Here is a 20,648-nt window from a genome sequence, read left to right as displayed (position 1 = left end):
TCACGAATATTCAAAAGAGAATTCAAATTACCACATGGAGGGGAAAGTCTGTTATAAGAAGCCTTTCTCCGTTTCTCCAGTCTTCAATTGTATCCATGGTCTTGGTGACAATACTGATACTGATTGATTTCTCGAAAACACTTCATTAATATATGCACGACTGACTGAGCAATATCGAAAGAAAATAATCAAACAATTAAGGAAATAAAAATTGATAAATAAAGCAAACTGTAAAGAGAAAACAAGGATGTCTTGCAACGTACGAGTGGATCCGTTGAAGGTGAACTACGCGGTGACGGAACCAGGAGAAGAAGTGGTGATTACTGGCATCTCTGGGAGGTTTCCGGAAAGTAACAATATAATAGAGTTGAAAAACAATTTAATGAACAAGGTAGACCTTATCACGGATAACTATTCAAGATGGAGACAAGGTAAGTGTGACTTAACTTAGAGCCATTCAGAATGACGATGAAACCTTGTACATTGATAGAACATGGGGAAATTCCAAAGGGCGGTGGGAAGATATCTGGCTTATCCAAGTTCGACGCTATCTTCTTCGGCGTCCATTACAAACAAGCTCATACGTTGGATCCTATGTGTCGGATTTTACTGGAGAAAGCATACGAAGCCATCGTCGATGCAGGATTAAATCCTAAACAGCTCAAAGGGACCAATACGGGAGTTGTTATAGGATCTTGTATCAGTGAGTCAGAGAAGACTTGGTTCTACGAAAAATTACAAGTAAACGTTTTTGGCGTCATTCGTAAATTATAGTTCCCTAATGTTTTACACATACTTTGTAAATATTAAAAGATAATAGTCCTGCAAAGTTATTTTCTGAATATGCTTCTACTCCAAATATATTTCAGGCGAATGGTTTTGGTATTACTGGATGCAGCAGAGCCATGTTGGCCAACAGGATCTCCTACTTTTTTGGTTTACATGGTCCATCTTACTCGATTGATACAGCTTGCAGTTCTAGCTTAATCGCATTGGACCAAGCTTACAGATTGATACGAACTGGGGTATGCGATGCTGTGATCGTCGGAGCATCCAATCTTTGTCTTCATCCCTATGTATCTCTTCAGTTCGCTCGTCTCGGTAAACTATAATAATTTTATTAAATTAATAAGTCTTCACTTGCATAATCTCAACAAGTCAAATTTGTTTTAATCAAGTGCATTATCAGTCTCAATCATTATATTCTCATTAATTACGGTAATTTGGATATTCTTCACAATAAGACTTTTAAATGTATATGGATGGAGTCTCGTGTTAATAAATTGATATCTAATATTAGGTTTATTGTCCGCTGACTGTCATTGCAAATCCTTCGACGCAAGAGCGAATGGGTACGTCCGCAGTGAGGCTATCGGCGTGATCATTTTGCAGAAGGCGAAAAACGCAAAGAGAATTTACTCGCAGGTCGTCTACACGAAAAGCAACTGCGATGGCTACAAGGAACAAGGAATCACATTCCCTGCCAGTAACGTCCAGAAAATGCTTCTCACGGACTTCTACAAAGAGTGCAAGATATCTCCTAATGAACTGGCTTTCTTGGAGGCTCATGGTACTGGAACTAGCGTCGGTGATCCTGAAGAATTGAATGCTATTGACAAAGCCATCTGCCAGAACAGAACCACTCCTCTCAAAATCGGTTCGATTAAGTCGAATTTGGGTCATGCTGAACCCGCCAGTGGTCTCTGTTCAGTAGCCAAGGTATGAGACTGTTGTTGGAAATTCTCTAAAAATGTTGAAACTTTTCTTTAAAATTGCATTAGAGACGATAGAGTAAAAGTATAGAATTTTAAGATATTCTTCAAGTTAAATGAATAAAAATAGTATATAAAAACAATGCTAATGGCAAGATGAGAATATATTAAAATAATAATATAATAAAAGTCAAATATAATTACAAATAAATATTTTAAGATCGTTATTGCGATGGAGAGTGGCTTGATCCCACCAAATATAAACTTCAAAAGTCCCATGAAAGGCGTGACGTGCTTCGACGAAGGAAAGGTTGAAGTAGTTACAGAACCAACCCCATGGAAGGGTGGTTACGTAGGAATAAATTCGTTCGGTTTCGGTGGGGCCAACGCTCACGTCTTATTAAAATCCTACACGAAGGAGAAAGTGAACAATGGTGCACCCTCTGACGATTTGCCTAGACTAGCAGTAGTATCAGGACGTACGCAAGAAGCAGTAGAAACTCTCCTCAATCATGTAAGTAAATTGAAGTATAAAATAGTAGAAAATTCTAGGGAAATATAACGATTATTTTTCCAGATCGAAAGTATACCAGTGGACGTGGAGTACATTCGACTTTTGCACGATATTCACTCCGAAAATATAACTGGCCACCTATTTAGAGGGTACACAATGGTTGGATCTAAAACATCAGAAAAACCACCAAGAGACATCGAAGAGTATTCTGGCATAAAGAGACCAATTTGGTTTGTGTTCTCTGGAATGGGGTCACAGTGGCCTGGCATGGGTACATATAGAAATGTTAACAGTAAAATTCGTAAATAGTTTGCAAGGAAATAATTAAAAAAATAATTAATCATTTTGAAATCTAAAAGGTGAATCATTGATGAGATTCCCCATCTTCGCAAAGGCCATTCAGAAATGTGACGCGGTATTAAAACCACATGGTATCGACATCGTTAATATCATCACCAACAAGGACAAGAAGACTTTCGATAATATTTTGAACTCGTTCGTTGGAATCGCTGCTATTCAGGTAAAACGATTATAATTTTTCGAAAAATGATTTCCAACTCTTGCGCAGCAGTAACGAGGGATGTTTCTTCAGATTGGTCTCGTGGATCTATTAACATCCGTGGGTATCGAACCAGATAATATAATCGGTCACTCTGTCGGGGAACTTGGCTGTGCTTATGCGGATGGATGCTTTACGGCCGAGCAGATGGTGCTTGCAGCATATTCGAGAGGTTTAGCGTCTATCGAGACCAAAATGATTCGAGGATCTATGGCAGCAGTTGGTCTTGGATATGAAGAGATCAAAGATATGTGTCCATCGGATATAGAGGTTGCTTGCCATAACAGTTCCAATAGTTGCACCATAAGTGGCCCAGCTGAGTCCATGAAGCAATTCGTTGCCCAGTTACAGGTTTGTTTTGAAGGATATGATTCTGTGAAAGTCAATAACAATTCTTCAAAAAACGATCCTTTGATTTCTTGTAGAACAGTAGTATGTATATTGCAATACTAGTAATATGAAACGCTTAAAATCTACAAATTGAATTTTCTCTGTGATTTTCTAATTCTTCCAGGCCAACAAGATCTTTGCAAAGGAAGTAGCATGCAGCAACATAGCGTATCACAGTCGCTACATCGCCGACGCAGGACCAAGATTATTATCATATTTGAAGAAAGTGATTCCCAAGCCACAAGCAAGAAGTTCCAAATGGTTGAGCACTTCCGTACCACGCAGTCAATGGTACACGGAAGCTGCCAAGTATTCTTCCGCCGAATATCACACCAATAATCTGTTGAGCTCTGTCCTATTCGCGGAAACAGCAACAATGATACCATCTGACGCTATAACCATAGAAATTGCACCTCATGGTCTGCTACAGGCAATTTTAAAGAGATCCTTAAGTCAGTCTGTAACGAATATTGCACTGACTCAGAGAGGCCATAAAGACAATGCTGAATGCTTCTTGCAAGCCCTTGGAAAATTATACGACGTTGGTCTACAACCACAACTTGCGAATATTTATCCGCACGTAGAGTTTCCTGTTAGTCGTGGCACTTCCATGGTCTCTCCTTACATTAGGTGAATATAATAAAATAACATATATATATATATATATATATATATAACATTAAATTTCCAGATTTGTACGTTCCAACTTCACTCTTGTTTCAACAAGCAAAAAGATTTTGAATATTTTTGGAAATACAATGACCTTCAAAACTATTACAATACTTTTTGAAAATGAATAATTTTGTTTAAAAACGACTTGGGGTTTTTTTAGGTCTTTTTAAACAGAAATAAAGATCGCAACATAGATCTAAAATTGTTGTCAAATTTCAGATGGGAGCATTCTGAAGACTGGTTCGTACCAGTGTATACTCAACGTCAGAAGATTACCACAGCAGAGCGAATGATTGATGTAGCTCTGAAAGATGAGAACTACGAATATATAATGCATCATGTGATCGACGGAAGAAACTTAGTCCCAGCCACGGGTTACCTTATTATGGTCTGGGAGACGGTTAGTTTGCTGCAAGGAGCACTTTATGACGAAGTATCAGTGGTTTTTGAGAATGTGAAATTCGAACGTGCAACAAACATGCCTGAATCCGGTTCTGTTTCATTAACTGTCATGGTTCAAAGAGGTATACATTCTTTTATTCGGTTTTTATTTCTAAGACATTAAAGAAGGAAGTAAAATGAGAGCAAAGAATTAACCCTCCGCCGACATCGTTTTTCACAAACGTGGTTTGCATAAAGGGTCTTCAATTCTCTGCCTAATTTCTTATTGTTTTGAGTTTTAAAAAAATCTGGAAAAATTCCGAGGTACATGTTACAATCCCTAATTTACTATACGAGTGATACTTTAGCCAAATTTTGTACCTGAAATTGACAAGTCCACTTTTTCCAGATCATCTTAGAGCTCAACCACTCTAAAATCACTAGGATTCATCTTGCTCCAGTTTATCGCGAGAAATCACTTCCGTATTTAACTCATAAGAATTTTGTTCAATCGCCGAAGTCCACGCACGTTCTCTCTGTCTTTTTCGTCGATTTAACTGAAATTCCGTTCACTAATCCCACTTTTGGATTCGTTCGTAAAGAGAGATATAAAATGAGAAGAAAAAATTAAATTATTGAAACTTAGGAAAAATCGCGATATCTATATATTAATACTTTGATAAAGAATTAAAAGGTATTAGGCATTTACTCACACTCTGCTCGACTCTAACTCATTCATTTCTTTTTCTATATGTATACTTATATCCTCCGGTGTTCCCATCTTGTTCTTCGCGCAGAATAATTATTTTACATGTACAGGGTAAGTCATCTAAGACTTGAAGCTGAAATATTTTCGATACTATTAATTATATTGAAAAACGTTTCGGATAAAAATTGCATGGTTTTAAGGGGGGAGGGGTATATTCTGGCGTTAATTTTTCTGTAGATCGGCGAGTGAAGGTCATGTGAAGGTCCTTTGTTTTTTTAAATGGCATCATACCTATTATTTAATACATTAATCGATACAGCTCGGCATTTTCTATAAAAAAGTATATTCTCTATATCAAAAAATGATTAATTCAGGAGATATCTTAACTTTAATCTGTCAAGTTTAATGCATGAGAAAGAAGGAAAGACGCGAAGCGATATTCTTGAGTTTACGTTTGTATACATAGTTGTATACTATACTACTCGAAGTCTATACTTACAGTGAGAACTTATAAAACACGCCTGATTTAAAATGAATAAATAAATGTAAACTTGTTTAATTGCATTTAACAAATTATAGATAATGTAAAACATTTTCAGGATCTGGAAAATTCGAGATATCAGAAGGATCCACGACAGTAGTGACAGGATCAATTCGCATACAAACGAATCCTGCGCAGGAGAAGATCCCAGCCAAATTCTTGACTGAAATCGAGGATGAAGAAGTTCTGACTAGCAAGGATATCTATAAGGAATTAAAACTTCGTGGTTACCAATATACTGGACCGTTCCGTTCGCTGAAGAGCGCTTCACTCAAGGGAACCAGAGGACATATCGCTTGGACGAAGAACTGGGCCGTGTTTATGGATAATATGTTACAGATGAAGATATTGAATCTCGATACCAGAGCGCTTTATGTACCAACAGCTATTAGGAAGCTAGTAATTGATGTGAAAGTACATTACGAAACGATTCGGAACCTTACCGAAGATAATAATGGTAATTTTAGAAGTTTAAACAAATTTTGGAACGTTAGAAATACTTGTACAATATTATTGAGTACCTCTGATGGCGCTCTGATAAGAAACGCTTACGATATAAAAATAAACATCCGCGTTATAACGAAGTGTTATAATAAAACTTTGTTTTACAGAAATTCCAATCTCAGTGTACAATGACTACGATGTCGTAATATCTGGCGGAATCGAAATCCATGGAATAAAGGCCAACGCGATTCAGCATCGAAGATTAACGTCTGTCCCCATTTTGGAAGAATATAAATTTATAGCCAATCGTGACAAAGCACAAACATCATTAGAAGAAATGATCATCTTGTCTACGCAGCTTGCGTTGGAGAGTCACATTATAAACACGCCAAAGATCCTCGAAGTGATCGATCAGGAGGAGAAAGTACCAACTGAAGAAACACTCATTCCAATCTTTATGAAAGTATTAAGTAACATACCCATGATTCGTCCGAATTTGACACTTGCCGCAGAATCAGAACGATGCGAAAAACTATTACTTCCTGAAAATATTACAGTAATAACACCAAAGAAATTGCCGGAGGATGCCAGTGTCTTCATAACAGCTGCTCATAATATTCTATCCAATAAAACGAGTGACATTCTGGAACAACTTCTAGCTGCAACAATGGGTCATGGATTTATCCTGCTTCGAGAAAGTGTTGTCAATAAAGATACTTTCTCTTATCTTGAAGCTTGTGATCTGAATGTTGTACTGGAGAAGAGTTTCAAGAATCAGACTCTGTTGCTCCTGAAGAAAGTAGAGAAGCCACCTCAGAAGACAGAAGTAATATACGTGAACAACAATGAATTCACCTGGCTGGAAGATGTGAAGAAAGTCTTGAACAATGAAAAAGATAAAAATAGAAATGAGACGGTAAGATTGGTACTAGTCGCAGAAGGAGATATGGAGAATGGTGTCCTAGGATTAGTTAAGTGTTTAAGAAGAGAGCCCAATGGTGAGATCGTGAAAACTGTGATAATCCAAGACGAGAACGCTCCCAAGTTTTCACTGAAAGACCCATTCTACTCCAAGCAGCTTGATATAGACATTGGCTATAATGTCTTAAGACCAGGGAAAATCTGGGGAACCTACAAACACGTGCCTTATCCAGAGCTGCAGCCAATTTTGACTTCTCATGGCTATGCCAATTTAAGAGTACGTAAATATTTCTTGTTATTTAAAACGAAAAATTTGTAATCTTTCAAAATTTACAAGAGTTATGCAATAGGTCAGAGGAGACTTGAGTTCCATCCAGTGGTTAGGGGGTTGGATACAACCAAATGAAAAGTGCCAGGATAACATCATCAAAGTAATATACTCTTCGTTGAACTTCAGAGATGTGATGTTGGCCACTGGAAAATTGATGCCGGAAGCTATAGTGAAGAATCGAGAAATGAGCGATTGCCTGATTGGTTTTGAGTTCAGTGGAATCGACTCTAATGGAAGACGCGTGATGGGTTTTGTCGAGAGCAAGTAAGATATACCTCAAATATCAGAACCTTACACGTCAGTAACATAGGTCTTCTGCTAATTTGATAGATTAATTAAATCTTCAGGGGTATATCAAACCTGGTTACTCCCCATAAATTCACCCTGTGGCCAGTGCCAGATGAATGGTCCCTGGAGGACGCAGCAACTGTTCCGTCTGCCTACTTTACCGTTTTCTACGCCCTTTACTACTTTGGAAAATTAAGGAAAGGTGAGAAGGTGTTGATTCACAGTGGAAGCGGTGCAGTAGGTCAAGCTGCTATCAACGTGGCTCTCGCTGAAGGATGTGAAGTGTTCACGACAGTAGGAACACCTGAAAAACGGAAATATATCAGAGAAACGTTCCCCAGCATAGATGATGATCACATTGGAAATTCCAGAGATACCAGCTTCGAACAGATGATAATGAAACAGACACATGGAAAGGGAGTAGACATAGTTCTAAATTCCCTGGCTGAAGACAAGCTCCAGGCATCGATTCGTTGCCTAGGTTATCGTGGACGTTTCTTGGAAATCGGTAAATTCGACATGTCTGTCAACAATCAACTTGGAATGGAAGTGTTTTTGAAAGAGATTAGCTTTCATGGAATCATCCTCGATTCCGTGATCCATGGCACCTTACCTCATATAAGAGAAGAGATATATCAATTTCTTAATGCCCAGATGAAGCGAAAATGTATCAAGCCTTTGGTAAGGAAGTGCTTTGAAAAGAACCAGTTAGAAGAAGCTTTCAGGTATATGGCGACAGGCAAACATATTGGAAAGGTATAAATATTATTTGTTCTCTATAATTGATATCTCGTAAATAAGTATTACCCAATTGTTCACAGATTCTGATTAAGATAGCAGATGAGAAAACACCTTTGAATACACCAATTCTTGCTTACCCTCGCTTCTACGCTACGAGTAGCAAGAGTTACGTAATCATAGGTGGTTTAGGAGGATTAGGTCTAGAACTTGCAGACTGGTTAGTCCTACGCGGTGCCAAAAACCTGGTAATAGTTACTCGGAACGGAATCAAAACAGGCTATCAGAAATTAAGGATAGATATCTGGAAATCCTATGGAGCGAAAATCCTTATAATTTCTGGTGTAGACGCATCAAAAACAGATGACTGCGAGTTTATCTTGAAATCAGCAGAGAAACAGGCACCTGTGGATGGTATCTTCAATCTGGCAGCTCTGTTGAAAGACTGTCTGATGGTAAACCAAACTGTGGAATCATTCGAAGAAAGCATGAAACCCAAAGCCGGAATCACCAAAAAGCTGGACGAACTTTCTAGGAAGATTTGTCCAAATCTTCGACATTTTGTGGTGTTTTCTTCTTTGTCATGTGGAAGAGGATCTGCTGGTCAATCTAACTATGGTATGGGAAACGCAGTATTAGAGAGGATTTGCGAAAGAAGAGTGGAACAAGGTCTTCCTGGCATGGCCATTCAATGGGGCGCTGTGGGGGATGTGGGTATTGCTGCAGAGATGCTGGAGAACAAACATCAGCTGGTGATCGGTGGAACCTTGCCTCAGAGGATATCCTCGTGTTTAGAAGAATTAGACAAGTTCATGTGTCAGAATAGACCAATTGTGGCTAGCATGGTGGTTGCAGAGAAAGTACCTAGTGCCAATGAAGTCAGTAATGTTCTTGAAGCAGTGATGAATATCATGAGTAAGTATTCTTTATATATGTGTCATATAAGTTCACTTGTAGTTCAATTTTCATCCAATGAAATTATTCTTCTATTATAGATATAAAGGATATGAAGACCGTGAGTCAGAGTTCTTCTTTGGCTGAGTTGGGCATGGATTCCATGATGGCTGTGGAGATCAAACAGACACTAGAAAGAGACTTCGAGGTGTTTTTAACTGCACAAGATATTAGAGTCTTGAACATTGCCAAGCTTGTAGAAATGTCTGCAAAAGATACAAAGAAGCAAATAAAACAAATTAAGAAAACAACGGCAGAGACAGAAAAATTGATTGGCATGAGGTTGCTGATGAAAACCTTGAACGTTTCCGTACTAGATGAACAGTATTGCGTAGAGCTTCCAGTTAAATGTGGTGAAAAAAGAAATGAAATATTTCTTATACCGGGTATTGAAGGATCTGCTGCGATTTTCGCTGAATTAGCATCAAAATTAAAATTCCCTGCCACTTGTTTGCAATTAGGAATATACAACATTAATGAGTCAGTGGAGGAAATGGCTGAACGTCTTTTACCAGTATGTTTTAACAAAAAAGAAAGATTTCACAGTATAAAAGAATATAATATTCCTCTTTCTCTTTCAGTATGTTTTAGCAAGGAGTAAAGGTCGCAGAGATTTCACAATCATTGGCTATTCATATGGATCACTGATAGCCATAGAATTAGCAAGGAGATTAGAACCTTACATACTAATAGGTAAACTCATATTAATAGACGGATCTCCCGATTATATGAAAGCCATAAAATCAGAGCACCTTGCATCGCCTACGGAAGACGAATATCAAAATAATTTTCTGCTTGAGATATTGAATGTCATCAACACGCCAATCAACACAGAGGTGAAATATCTTTTCAGTACTAGTCGGCCACTGCAAAATTTAGATCTAATTAATAATTAATAACTAATTCGTTCTTATAGATCACATTAAAGCTGAAAAATTGTAGTAATTGGAATGAAAAGTTGGATCTAATAACCAAATACACAACCGACGAAATTCATAAGGTCTATTCGGCAGAAACTCAAAAGAGAATTATATCATTTATTTATAACCGTCTCTGTGTGTTAGATAAATACGATCCCTCTTCTGTACCGCCTCTTAGAACGCCTATCATGTTACTGGTACCAACGACACCAGCTGTGATACTTCCAGATTCAGATTACGGTTTGCAGAAGGTAATATCTATTAACATTAAACATTATTAGTAGCCAACTTGTGAATGAATATAATGAAACTATTTTTCTTGTTCAGTTAACTCACGGAAAAGTAGAAATACACAAGATCGAAGGAAATCACATTTCCATATTGGATGATAAGATTACCGTGGCAGCAATTAATGGCGAACCTTTGGAAGATGCGGAAACTTTCAAAGAGACCCTAAATTTCGCAAGTTCTGAACTGGAATTACATGGAAAGAATGAAAGTTTCATGGGGTTATCGTAAAAATGAGTAAGAATGATTCGTTCTTCAATGATACCTACCATTCCATACTTTCCATTCATTACAAATGAATGAAAAACTCAATATTAATGAAATGTTGTCATATCTTTATGCAAAATCATCATACATTCTGAAACACAGTAAATTCATTCATACGACAAACGATCTACGTATCACCCATACATTAAATTGAATTGTGTTTCATACAACCTTAACATTATACACGTATAACATACACATAGTGTAGAAATAAAGCTACCTTATTACGAATAATCTTTTTTTCTATTTTATCCCTGTTTTTGCGCATTCTTTTATGTTTTTTATTTTCTTTTTCTTTTTTATATGTATTGTATGTTTATCGTACTACAATTTTAATCGTAATCAAACTCAACATACTGCATACATAAAAAAGCACAGATGATAACGTAAAATTAATAATAATCATACAATTATGCGGTATTAATAATAATTACAATAATACTGAGTTTCACACAAAACCCATGAACGTATTTATTAAAGAATCCCTTTTTTATATTTCTTTTTATCTTTAATCAATTGTCACACACAAATCATATTATACGAAAAGAAACTTGATGTTTAGCTTTTATCTTTATGTAATAATTGATACATACATATGTTTCAAATAGCTAAATAATTAGCTAACTAGTAGAGAATAGTTCCATTTAACACGTTGACTGCCACAAAGTTTCTGGTCAGGCCACGTAACCCATATTCGGATGTCACTTATTTGAATACTTGCGAAGGATCGTCGTAGGTATTTGAAAAGATATTCCATAATAATAAAACTGTTGAATTGTTATAAAAGTAATACAAAAATGATTTATTAAAAAAATTATTTAGAATGTAAAACTTCAAAGCATTCTATACATAGCTGAGGTTGGTCGGGACAATTTGGACAATAAGTTGTTGTTTTCTTTAAATTTTTTGTGTCTTTGTTCGGTCCATTCGACGTCTTTTATTTGCATAACATATTTTATTTGTATACGCGTCTAATGCTTCTTCTGGAATCATTTTTCCGAATGGCGATATTATGCTGATTCCATCGAAGACAAGGATTTTTTGTATTTTCAGACAACCCTAATAATTTTGCAGCTAATAATTTTCTAAATATTCTAATATTTATACCCTTCCTTATTACAATTTCGTAAACCGTTAAAGCGTTTTCAACAGAAATTCTCGGAAGGAGTTGGACGCCAAGTTTTCTGTGCCATTTGATTCCTTTCTAATTTTGGAGACATAAGAAACCATTTGGTCAGAATAATCTATACCACACTTTCCTTCATTATATACAACAACAACTAGTGGTTTGAATATTGTGAATAAACGAAACGAGAGATTGTTCTTGAGACGACCACTTGAGCGACTCGCATTACTAAAATATCGATGGGAATATTTAGCAGAAAACGCTTGGTACTGCGGCACGCGTGACCTGACGGAGATTATATTGAAAACACGCGTGACAGTCAACGTGTTAATAGAAAGGCTTCATTCCATGTACTTTGCACAACCTTACACAAACATGTAGTGTCAGATAAAAAATATAATGTATAACTTTCGTTTCTTTTAACTTTCGTACATAATACAATTCGATATCGCGTTCTTTGTTTGCTAACGATATACAAAGTTGTAAAAGTAACTTACTAACGAATTGCCTTCATAATTCCATTGGCTCGAAAATTGATGAATTGCTCGATATCGTCTGATTCAGATCAGTAATCGCTTCGTTATTATTATTATTGTTGTTGTTATTGTTGTTATTGTTATCGTCGGATGCATTAGGAATTGGAGTTGGTGTATCTCTAGTTGGAAATATACGAAGATGTTTGCTCGGTGGTTCCCAAAGGACTAAAGCCATGGAGGGCCTTTCCCTGAAAGAGAAAAACTGTAAACCTTCAAACTTTATCTTCAAAATTTATTTACTAACAGAAATTGCATCATAATGAAAAAACAAAATATTTGGTTTAATTTAGATTAATTTAATTAAAATATGTATACTCACAATTTGGATAACAAGGAATTTGGAAGGATTGGTTCTTGTTGGATTCTCTTCAGTTCCTCTGAAAGAACTAGCCTGGGTCCAGTTTTGATTTGATCTGCATTAGTTGCATCCAATTCTAGTTCCATATTCAACTCCCTAGGATTAACTGGTTGTGAGTCAGTTGTTGAAGTTGATGGCACTGAAGACTGTTGATAATTGGAACTAATATGTAAACCTTTAAAATGTGCAGCCATTTTTTCTTCTGTTATAAACTGTTTTGTTTGTCTCCTGTAATCATCCATTACATTATATCATCCATTACATATAAAATTGAAAAAATAGAAAGGTTTTTCTATAATATATACCATTATATAAATTACTTACATATCTAACAGATCGCAGGTCTCATGTTTTCTCTTCTGATGAAGAACTGATTCGAAACTTGGTCCCCCGGTAAATCTGACTAATTCTGGTTGTTGGAGAGATGGTACACTCCATGGTATAGACATTGGAGGCACCTGTGGCATTTGCATCCATGTCTCTGGTTGTTGTGAAGTATTTTGCTGACTCATCATATGTTGAAATATGGATGGAGGTGTATGGAGATTCGTTCCTCCCATTGCATTCTGAACCGGAGTAGGAAAATAGATTTCATACTACTTAGATACTGCTGCATACTTTTAAGTATTAACTATAATCAACAAACAATCTCAAGTACAACAATTTGTTTTCAAAAATTTATAACATAACAATTCCCAGAATATTCAATTTTATCTGTTACAAAAATAACAGTATTTGCGATGGGTAGTAGCTTTGGACCGTTTTCGTATGTAAATATCATATCGACAATATGAAATTCTGAATGAAAATAAAATGCTTTCTTCATAGAGTATTTTATTTGGATTTGATTAAATCAATATGTAAAACTTGTAAATAGTAAATTGCCTACTGTCATTTGGAACCACAGAGAACTCAAGAGAATGTGCTTTGGCCTTCGAGTGTGCGTCTTCACAGGCAGTGCTTATGAAGAATCTCACAAAAGCATCGACGTTGTGTAACATATACGTTTTTGGCGCAAGTCTTGTGAAAAAAGAGTGTATGATAAAATACGTTAGAAGACACTTCGTCACACAATGCGAATCCTTGAACTATTTTTCAGACGCTAACCTCTATTGTTCACTTGCCGTTAATCAGGAAATGCACGGCACTTACTGTAATGCGTGTAACGATACGTAAATGCGTGCTAAACCGAGAGTGATGGAAATTGAAATATTACTCCCAACGATATATTTATCTGCAACGCACGCTCTATAATACGCGACACGCTATTCGAGAAAGATCGCACAGAACTAATTGTTTGTTTTCGTCTCGAAATGTCACGATAGAATTGAAAGAACAGATGGTGGTATCTATGGTCGATATAGTATTTAATAAATAATCCGCGACTGTGTAAATCTACGCAAGAGTTTCTAGGAATCCTGTGCATACATAAATTTCAAGATCAACTTCACCGCAAAACAATAACACTCATTCGTTACTTTACTTAACCATACGCATGGATTCTAAACCTTTAAACTACGAATTTGACCTGTAGTAAGATGTTCACGCATGCGCGAACTCATCGCGGCGAAATATGTTTTTACAAAACTCTCGAATATTCTCGTGTGTAGACAAAACTTATAAAAAATTGGAAATTTATCTTAAATAAAGTAGTTCGCAAAAGTATTTGAATAGTGATGATAGAAAACTTCTATATATATATATATATGTCGGGTTAACGTTGGATTTCTGGGCGTGCAATGAGTGAGTCTTCATGTGAGCTGGCCATAGTTGTCTTATACCAGATGATGTTTATTTATAGGAATGTATCACAGAAGTTAACAAGTGATATCGATGTGAGTGATTGAAATGTCGTTGACGATGAATTTAGGTTCGATAACGAATACACGGTCAATGGGATAACGATTGCGATTAAGAACTCGGCGTACGTGTTCACTGGACTAGTCGAACTCATCGGATTGAACCTCAGTCCAAGTGGAACTGCCCTTATATACTCTTCTCCGTATCTCTCTGTATTCCTCAGGTCAATCCCAGTTTTTAAGTTATTTAATTATTTATACAGTTATTTAATTATTTTATACCTCTGTTAGGTACACGTCCCTCTCGTGACCGTGGCTACGTTCAGTAACCCATTATGTCACTTCAAGCCCAAGCCCACTGTCTTAAATCTCGGATGATCATAATTGACTTGACTCATAAACAGCTATTTCTCAGTTTTATTGTTTAAGTATGGCTATAATAAAAAATCTGGACTACAGTATTGGGGAGTTTCCCAAACATTCCGAAAGAAAGGCACCAGTGTCCTTTCATCTCCGACATATATATGTGTGTGTATGATGTATAAAATATTTTGAAATTTCATTAACACTGTAATGAAACACAATTGTTATAACTATAATTGATAAAATTTGGAACCAATCTGAAAATGTATATAAAAGTTACAAAATATTTATTGTAAACATATATCTAGTAAAAAATTAGTACGCTGTATGAATAGCCATCTTAAATGTATAATAAATGTTAAAGATGGTCCCATTTTAATGAGTAATTAGCTCTTTGAATACTTTTGATTTGATTCACAGTAGTTTAAAAATACAAAATATCAATTTACAACTTCGTAAACTTTTGACGAAGCCTTCAAATAGAACTTTTGGTTCAGAGATAATATATTTTTATAGTATTATAAATATAATTTGGCAACTTTAGAATACTTTGAGAATGTATATGTATCTGACAAGTGTGAAGAAAACACGTGTTATTAAGTGCGCAATAATACACATCACTGGCGCCTTAGAGAATGCAACCACACTCGCAAGAATGCAAAAGAATTATATGTTATCTCGCTGTAAACTCAACAAAATTATTCATTCTATGAATTAATTGTAGCTTTATTTTGTAAATAACTCAGATTTGAATAACATTTTTAACATTATCTTTCATCATTATTTTAAAATAAGGAAAAGTCGGAAATAACAACATTCTTCGCAAATTACAGTCATCAATCAAAAATTATGCATTGTCATTTTTACTACAATAGAAACATCTGCATGAACATCCTATATAAGAGACATGACGTTATAACGTTAATTGTATACTTTAAGTTTTTGTCATGGATAGAACCGAAAATCTACCTGCTGGATCTTAATTTGACAGTAGTATAAAACCTGTTTAGCTGTGAAAGTTCGGTGCGTGAAATAAGAAAAAATTGCTCCGTCTATCATTATTCTTTTTTTAATCAGACCTCAGCCTCGACTCCGTAAACCTTCCTAGAAACAGTTGACTCAAGATAATATAAATCTCTAATCTTATTTCTCTTACTTATAAACATCATTCTTTTATCTTCAAAAAAATTCGAAAAGTGTTTGTAGAAAGATATTGATAAAGATATTAAACCTCGCATAGAAAGTGAAAATAATCTAATCAGGATTCTTCCAACTCGATCAGTTCTCGCTAACTTTGAAATATATGCAACCTTATATCTTTTAATTACAAACACTATTTTCTCATCGACAAATAAATATATCGAATAATCAATAAAGGCAATAATCAAAAGACAAATAAATTAGGTTTTTCCAACTCGTCTAATTCACGCTAACTTTAAGCGTACAATTATGCAGATGAGACCATGAGTAGATAAAACTTTTCCTGTAAATCGTCGATGGCACAAATTCACGCACGACTCCTTGAAACCTGTCTTGCATCGTCGTTCACCTGCTGCACAGAATACAAATAAAGAAATGCATAGTAACCATGGAATAATTTTGAACTGTGTAAAATGGTCAATCGGTATAAACGACCTTTTATTTGAATAATATGGAAATTGAAAATACAATTAATGCGCTTCGTAGCCTGATTGATATCGGCTGTCGTTCGTTCACAACTCAACGACGATCGTATCGGTTCGTATGCGTTTCCTCAAGAATAGCCTTTCATAAATAAAGTTCCCGTCTCATCCTTCGCCATGTAGTCAGGATCGAAAGTGGATTTTCCACAGCGATTCTCGGTTGGCTCGCGTTTCTATGAATCCACTTTTATAATACATCACTTATCTGCATACAAACACGCGAAAAATATACCTCGTGCCATTTGCAAGCATAAAATGCACATCTCGTGTAATCGATTTCAACGAATTTTAAAATTCATCTGAAATATTTTTTCATTGCAAGAAAATTCTAACAACAGTAAAATTAAGTACCCTAAGATTTTCTTATATATTCTTTGATCGTATATATATATATAAATATCCGCGGCTATATATAAATATCCAAAGTGAGTTATATAATTAACTATCGCTCGAATGGACCAATATTTCTAATTATAAATCACTCGGACTATTTACATGTACGCCTCTACGTTGAATAACTTTTAATTGTGTCAAGGAGAGGATGATTGAACAGAAAATAAATCACCCTGATGATCGAGACAAATAAACTTCCATTTAAAAATAAGATATAAAATGAGTGGTCAACTGCGCGCTACGTGAGAATTGCGAGGAGGGATTTCCCTTTTTGCGGCGTGATTAATTACATTGTTGTGCCGGTAGTATACGATGGCATCTCGATACCTGGCCAGATACTCCCTCGCTTACCGTATCACCATTGCAACGGCAAAAAACAAGCGTCATTGCCCGTGGTCACATCTTTCAGTGAAGACACGTGAGAAAGTAGAGACGTACAAGACACAGAGCGAGCTCACGTATATTAAGGCCGTGTAGCCGGTTATTATGTAGCCGATATGGTTCCGAGGCAATTAATACTATTGTTATGATTCAGAGGAATACGTCATGTGTGCTTGAACGGCGATGCAACCGCCGCGTTTCGATTAGTATGTATTCGACCATAGAGACTCGCGGCTGCTTGCTCCCTGGTCCTGCTCGCCCTGTGAAACGAGCACCGCTCCGTTTGCGCTTTAATGGCTTTCTAAATAATGTCTTGGGAAATGAGTGCGCGCCTACCACCCGGAACGGATGTAATTAACAGTTCAGTGTCGTGAGAGTACATAGTATGGTATCGACAAGTGATCGTTCGATTCGATATGGGCTCTTTACGTTTCGTTTAATTCGCTGGTTGCAGGAAGAATCCTAAATTTGGCGGTGATTGGGCAACAGATATGGAATACGGTGGAAGAACTGAAATGCACGATAGCCGCGCGGTGATTGTGTAAATGTATGCACGTTGCAGTGACTCAATCCATTGGAAAGGAAACAATGATAACGATGGACGTTCGTGAAAACTGTGTAAGGATTCTTTGACTTAGTTTTGCGACGAGGTGGCAAACAGTATTTGTAACAGACGATACGAGCAGTTTAACGAAACGGGAAACGAAGGATAAATAAGTAATTATGCCGAACAATAATCTAGCTGAAAAAGAGTCTCCAAACAGGAACAGTATTTTGATACAGGACGAAAAAACATCGGGTGAAAGGTATGGCAAGGGCAACACGGTTTCCACCCAGAAGAGCACCGAAGAAATAGCCAGGAAATCAAGCAAAGCGACTCAGATTGATCTCATCCAATTGTCTTACGGTACACAAAGAATCAAGCCGACTTCTCTGGCTTATTTGCCCAGACAGGCGAGCGAATCCGGTTATCCCTGTTACTCCAAGAGCTCCTCCTTATGCCCGTCTCAGAGTGAATTAGTTCTGTCGCCAAGGAACAGGAATAGTCGTTATGTAGCTTTAGATATGAGATCTATGGGTAGTTTCCCATTATCAAATAGTCATACCTCGGTAAATAATATGCCATACACATGTTGTTGTACGTGTGTGGGGTCACCTGTGCCTCCAGCATCTTCCTCACAGCAGACGGAAGAACAAGATGGTCCTGAGGGTCTCTCATGGAGGAGACTTCACATGAGCAGAGCTAAATTGAAAGCAACTGCAACAACGTCAGAATTACTAAGCGGTTTCGCTATGGTGAGCACTATATCTCGTCATAGTATATAATCGTCTATTAAAATTCCTTGGACGACTGTTTATGCAGTGGTGATTAATTACGCTATTAACCGTGCGCACGTGGCCCTTGATGATCCTAATTGTCAATGCGCACAAATATTAGATATCGATTCGACGACAGAAACGTGTATTGATTTTAATCAGTGAATTCTCGTGACAGAAGGGGAGATTCCATTATAACAGATTCCAAAATGCGTGTTGCTGAACATTCTTTTCTAGCGAGCAAATATTTCAAGAAAATCTATGTTTGTATAATCAGAAAATCCACGACGGGTTACACAACGTTTCCTGAAAATCATTAGACAGAAGTGGACGACAATTCCGTGTAATCTTCAGTCTCGTCTATGATTACATAAGACAAATATCACTTTCTTTAACAATACACCTCGGCTTGACGTAGGCATAATTGATTTTACAATGGGTTTCGCAAATAGCGTCGAATCTGTGATCTCATTCGTAATCGCACGTACGAATCGTATAAACCAGCTGACAGCAAAATTTCTCGGAAGATACTTGTTTTTATTGGCCGGTAATAAAATTCGATGTAACTTTCATTTGTTTTTTTTTTATCTTTCCAGGTAGCTATGGTTGAACTGCAAATAAACGAGCCAACCGCGGTGCCGGAGTGGCTGTTTGTGATGTTCGCTGTTTGCACAACCGTCCTAGTATCAGTACACATCTTTGCTTTAATGATAAGCACATATTTATTGCCCAATATCGAGGCCATCAGTAAACTTCAAGTATCTCGGCTTGTCACGGAATCTCCTCATGAGAGAATGCGTGGCTTCATCGAATTGGCTTGGGCATTTTCTACGGTGTTAGGATTGTTTCTGTTCTTAGTAGAGGTGGCTATACTGTGCTGGGTGAAATTCTGGGATTACTCGTTCACAGCCGCCACTGCCAGTACGATTATAGTTATCCCGGTCCTTATAGTGTTCATTGCCTTCGCCGTTCACTTCTATCATTCGTTAGTTGTATACAAATGCGAGACCTCGGTATCTGATATGAACGAGCTGGAGAGCATCAAGAGAAATTTAGATAACGTGACGATTAGACAGAGCAGCGTGTGACGATTCTGTAAAAGATTGCCATCGACGTTCATTGATCGTTGAGTCCTTGCCTCCTAAAATATTCCCCAGACTGTACGTTATTTACTCACGTTTCATTCCGTAGTATCGTAATTGTACTTAATGATATATATCCGAATACACGTAAACAGTGATGGAAAAAGAACACATGTAAGTTTATTCAATAACTTTACTTATTCAACGCGAACACGCGCGAGGCGCGATCGTGTTTTTTTATTATATATAAAAATGTACATAGCTGTACACATGCAAGTCGAGAATTGCAACAGTACAAGCAAAGTGCTCTTATAAGTATATTAGCTATATTATTTTAGCATTTAATTATATTCTATTTATGACTTATAATTCCCGATTTCTTCTTTTAAATGTATTTTTCTCATTTACCTTGCTTTTTATTTCATACATCGTATCACTAATATGTATATATATAATATATATATATATATAATATAATATATGTCATTTTTTTGTCACTTAGTTTGTGGGAAAACTGAAGGACAGTCGAGTCTGTTATTTATGTACATGCTTCCCATTCTGAAACTTGTTATCCTAGTCAAAATAAATAATCCATCAGACTTGAAGACTCTCGTTAATTAAAACGTGGCTCGTTACGTAAGTTTATAAAAAAGGAAAAAATATAATTTTACACATCTTTCATTTTCGCCATAAACTAAGTTATAATCTTATCGATCGATATTTTCTATATTGTTATGCGTTAAGTTCTGTTTGTACAAAAAAAAAGCAATACGAATTAAAGAAAAGAATTAAAGCAAGAACATGATACAATCATTTCCCTATATGAAAAAGTAATTTATTGATGCAGTCCTAATAACGAAAGCATTGAAACACATTTTATTATTGCAAGATATCTTTATATAAAGATATACACCATGGTTTTTTCTCTTTTTAACTAAAATGTTTAACTAACTACTTAAATTTTTTGAAACAAAATTTTATT

General features: G+C 36.4%; 3 protein-coding genes across 3 annotated transcripts; 2 read left to right on the top strand and 1 right to left on the bottom strand.

Annotated features, from left to right (window-relative positions):
- The first annotated feature begins 247 nt into the window (after nucleotides 1-247).
- LOC139993875 (fatty acid synthase) lies at nucleotides 248-11,040 on the top strand. Its single transcript, XM_072016010.1, has 19 exons — nucleotides 248-431; nucleotides 491-741; nucleotides 870-1,101; nucleotides 1,301-1,719; nucleotides 1,933-2,226; nucleotides 2,290-2,497; nucleotides 2,586-2,746; nucleotides 2,819-3,136; nucleotides 3,300-3,805; nucleotides 4,067-4,371; nucleotides 5,537-5,935; nucleotides 6,090-7,120; nucleotides 7,194-7,438; nucleotides 7,522-8,218; nucleotides 8,284-9,115; nucleotides 9,196-9,668; nucleotides 9,736-9,990; nucleotides 10,071-10,325; nucleotides 10,402-11,040. Exons 1-19 carry the CDS (start codon nucleotides 248-250, stop codon nucleotides 10,591-10,593), a joined length of 7,257 nt encoding a protein of 2,418 aa, XP_071872111.1. The 3' UTR covers nucleotides 10,594-11,040.
- A 1,225-nt stretch (nucleotides 11,041-12,265) lies between these two features.
- LOC139993894 (uncharacterized) lies at nucleotides 12,266-14,190 on the bottom strand. Its single transcript, XM_072016054.1, has 4 exons — nucleotides 13,539-14,190; nucleotides 12,974-13,215; nucleotides 12,611-12,877; nucleotides 12,266-12,479 (listed from the first exon to the last, which is right to left on the bottom strand). The coding sequence occupies exons 1-4, from the start codon at nucleotides 13,542-13,544 to the stop codon at nucleotides 12,266-12,268; spliced, it is 729 nt and encodes a 242-aa protein (XP_071872155.1). The 5' UTR covers nucleotides 13,545-14,190.
- A 2,778-nt stretch (nucleotides 14,191-16,968) lies between these two features.
- On the top strand, nucleotides 16,969-20,466 carry LOC139993869 (calcium release-activated calcium channel protein 1). Its single transcript, XM_072015997.1, has 3 exons — nucleotides 16,969-17,627; nucleotides 17,722-18,563; nucleotides 19,181-20,466. The coding sequence occupies exons 2-3, from the start codon at nucleotides 17,991-17,993 to the stop codon at nucleotides 19,670-19,672; spliced, it is 1,065 nt and encodes a 354-aa protein (XP_071872098.1). The 5' UTR covers nucleotides 16,969-17,627; nucleotides 17,722-17,990; the 3' UTR covers nucleotides 19,673-20,466.
- The last annotated feature ends 182 nt before the right edge of the window (nucleotides 20,467-20,648 follow it).

Source organism: Bombus fervidus, chromosome 13, assembly GCF_041682495.2.
Source record: "Bombus fervidus isolate BK054 chromosome 13, iyBomFerv1, whole genome shotgun sequence".
In the NCBI taxonomy this organism is placed as follows: Eukaryota; Metazoa; Arthropoda; class Insecta; order Hymenoptera; family Apidae; genus Bombus; species Bombus fervidus.
This window is presented reverse-complemented; position numbering and strand designations above follow the sequence as displayed.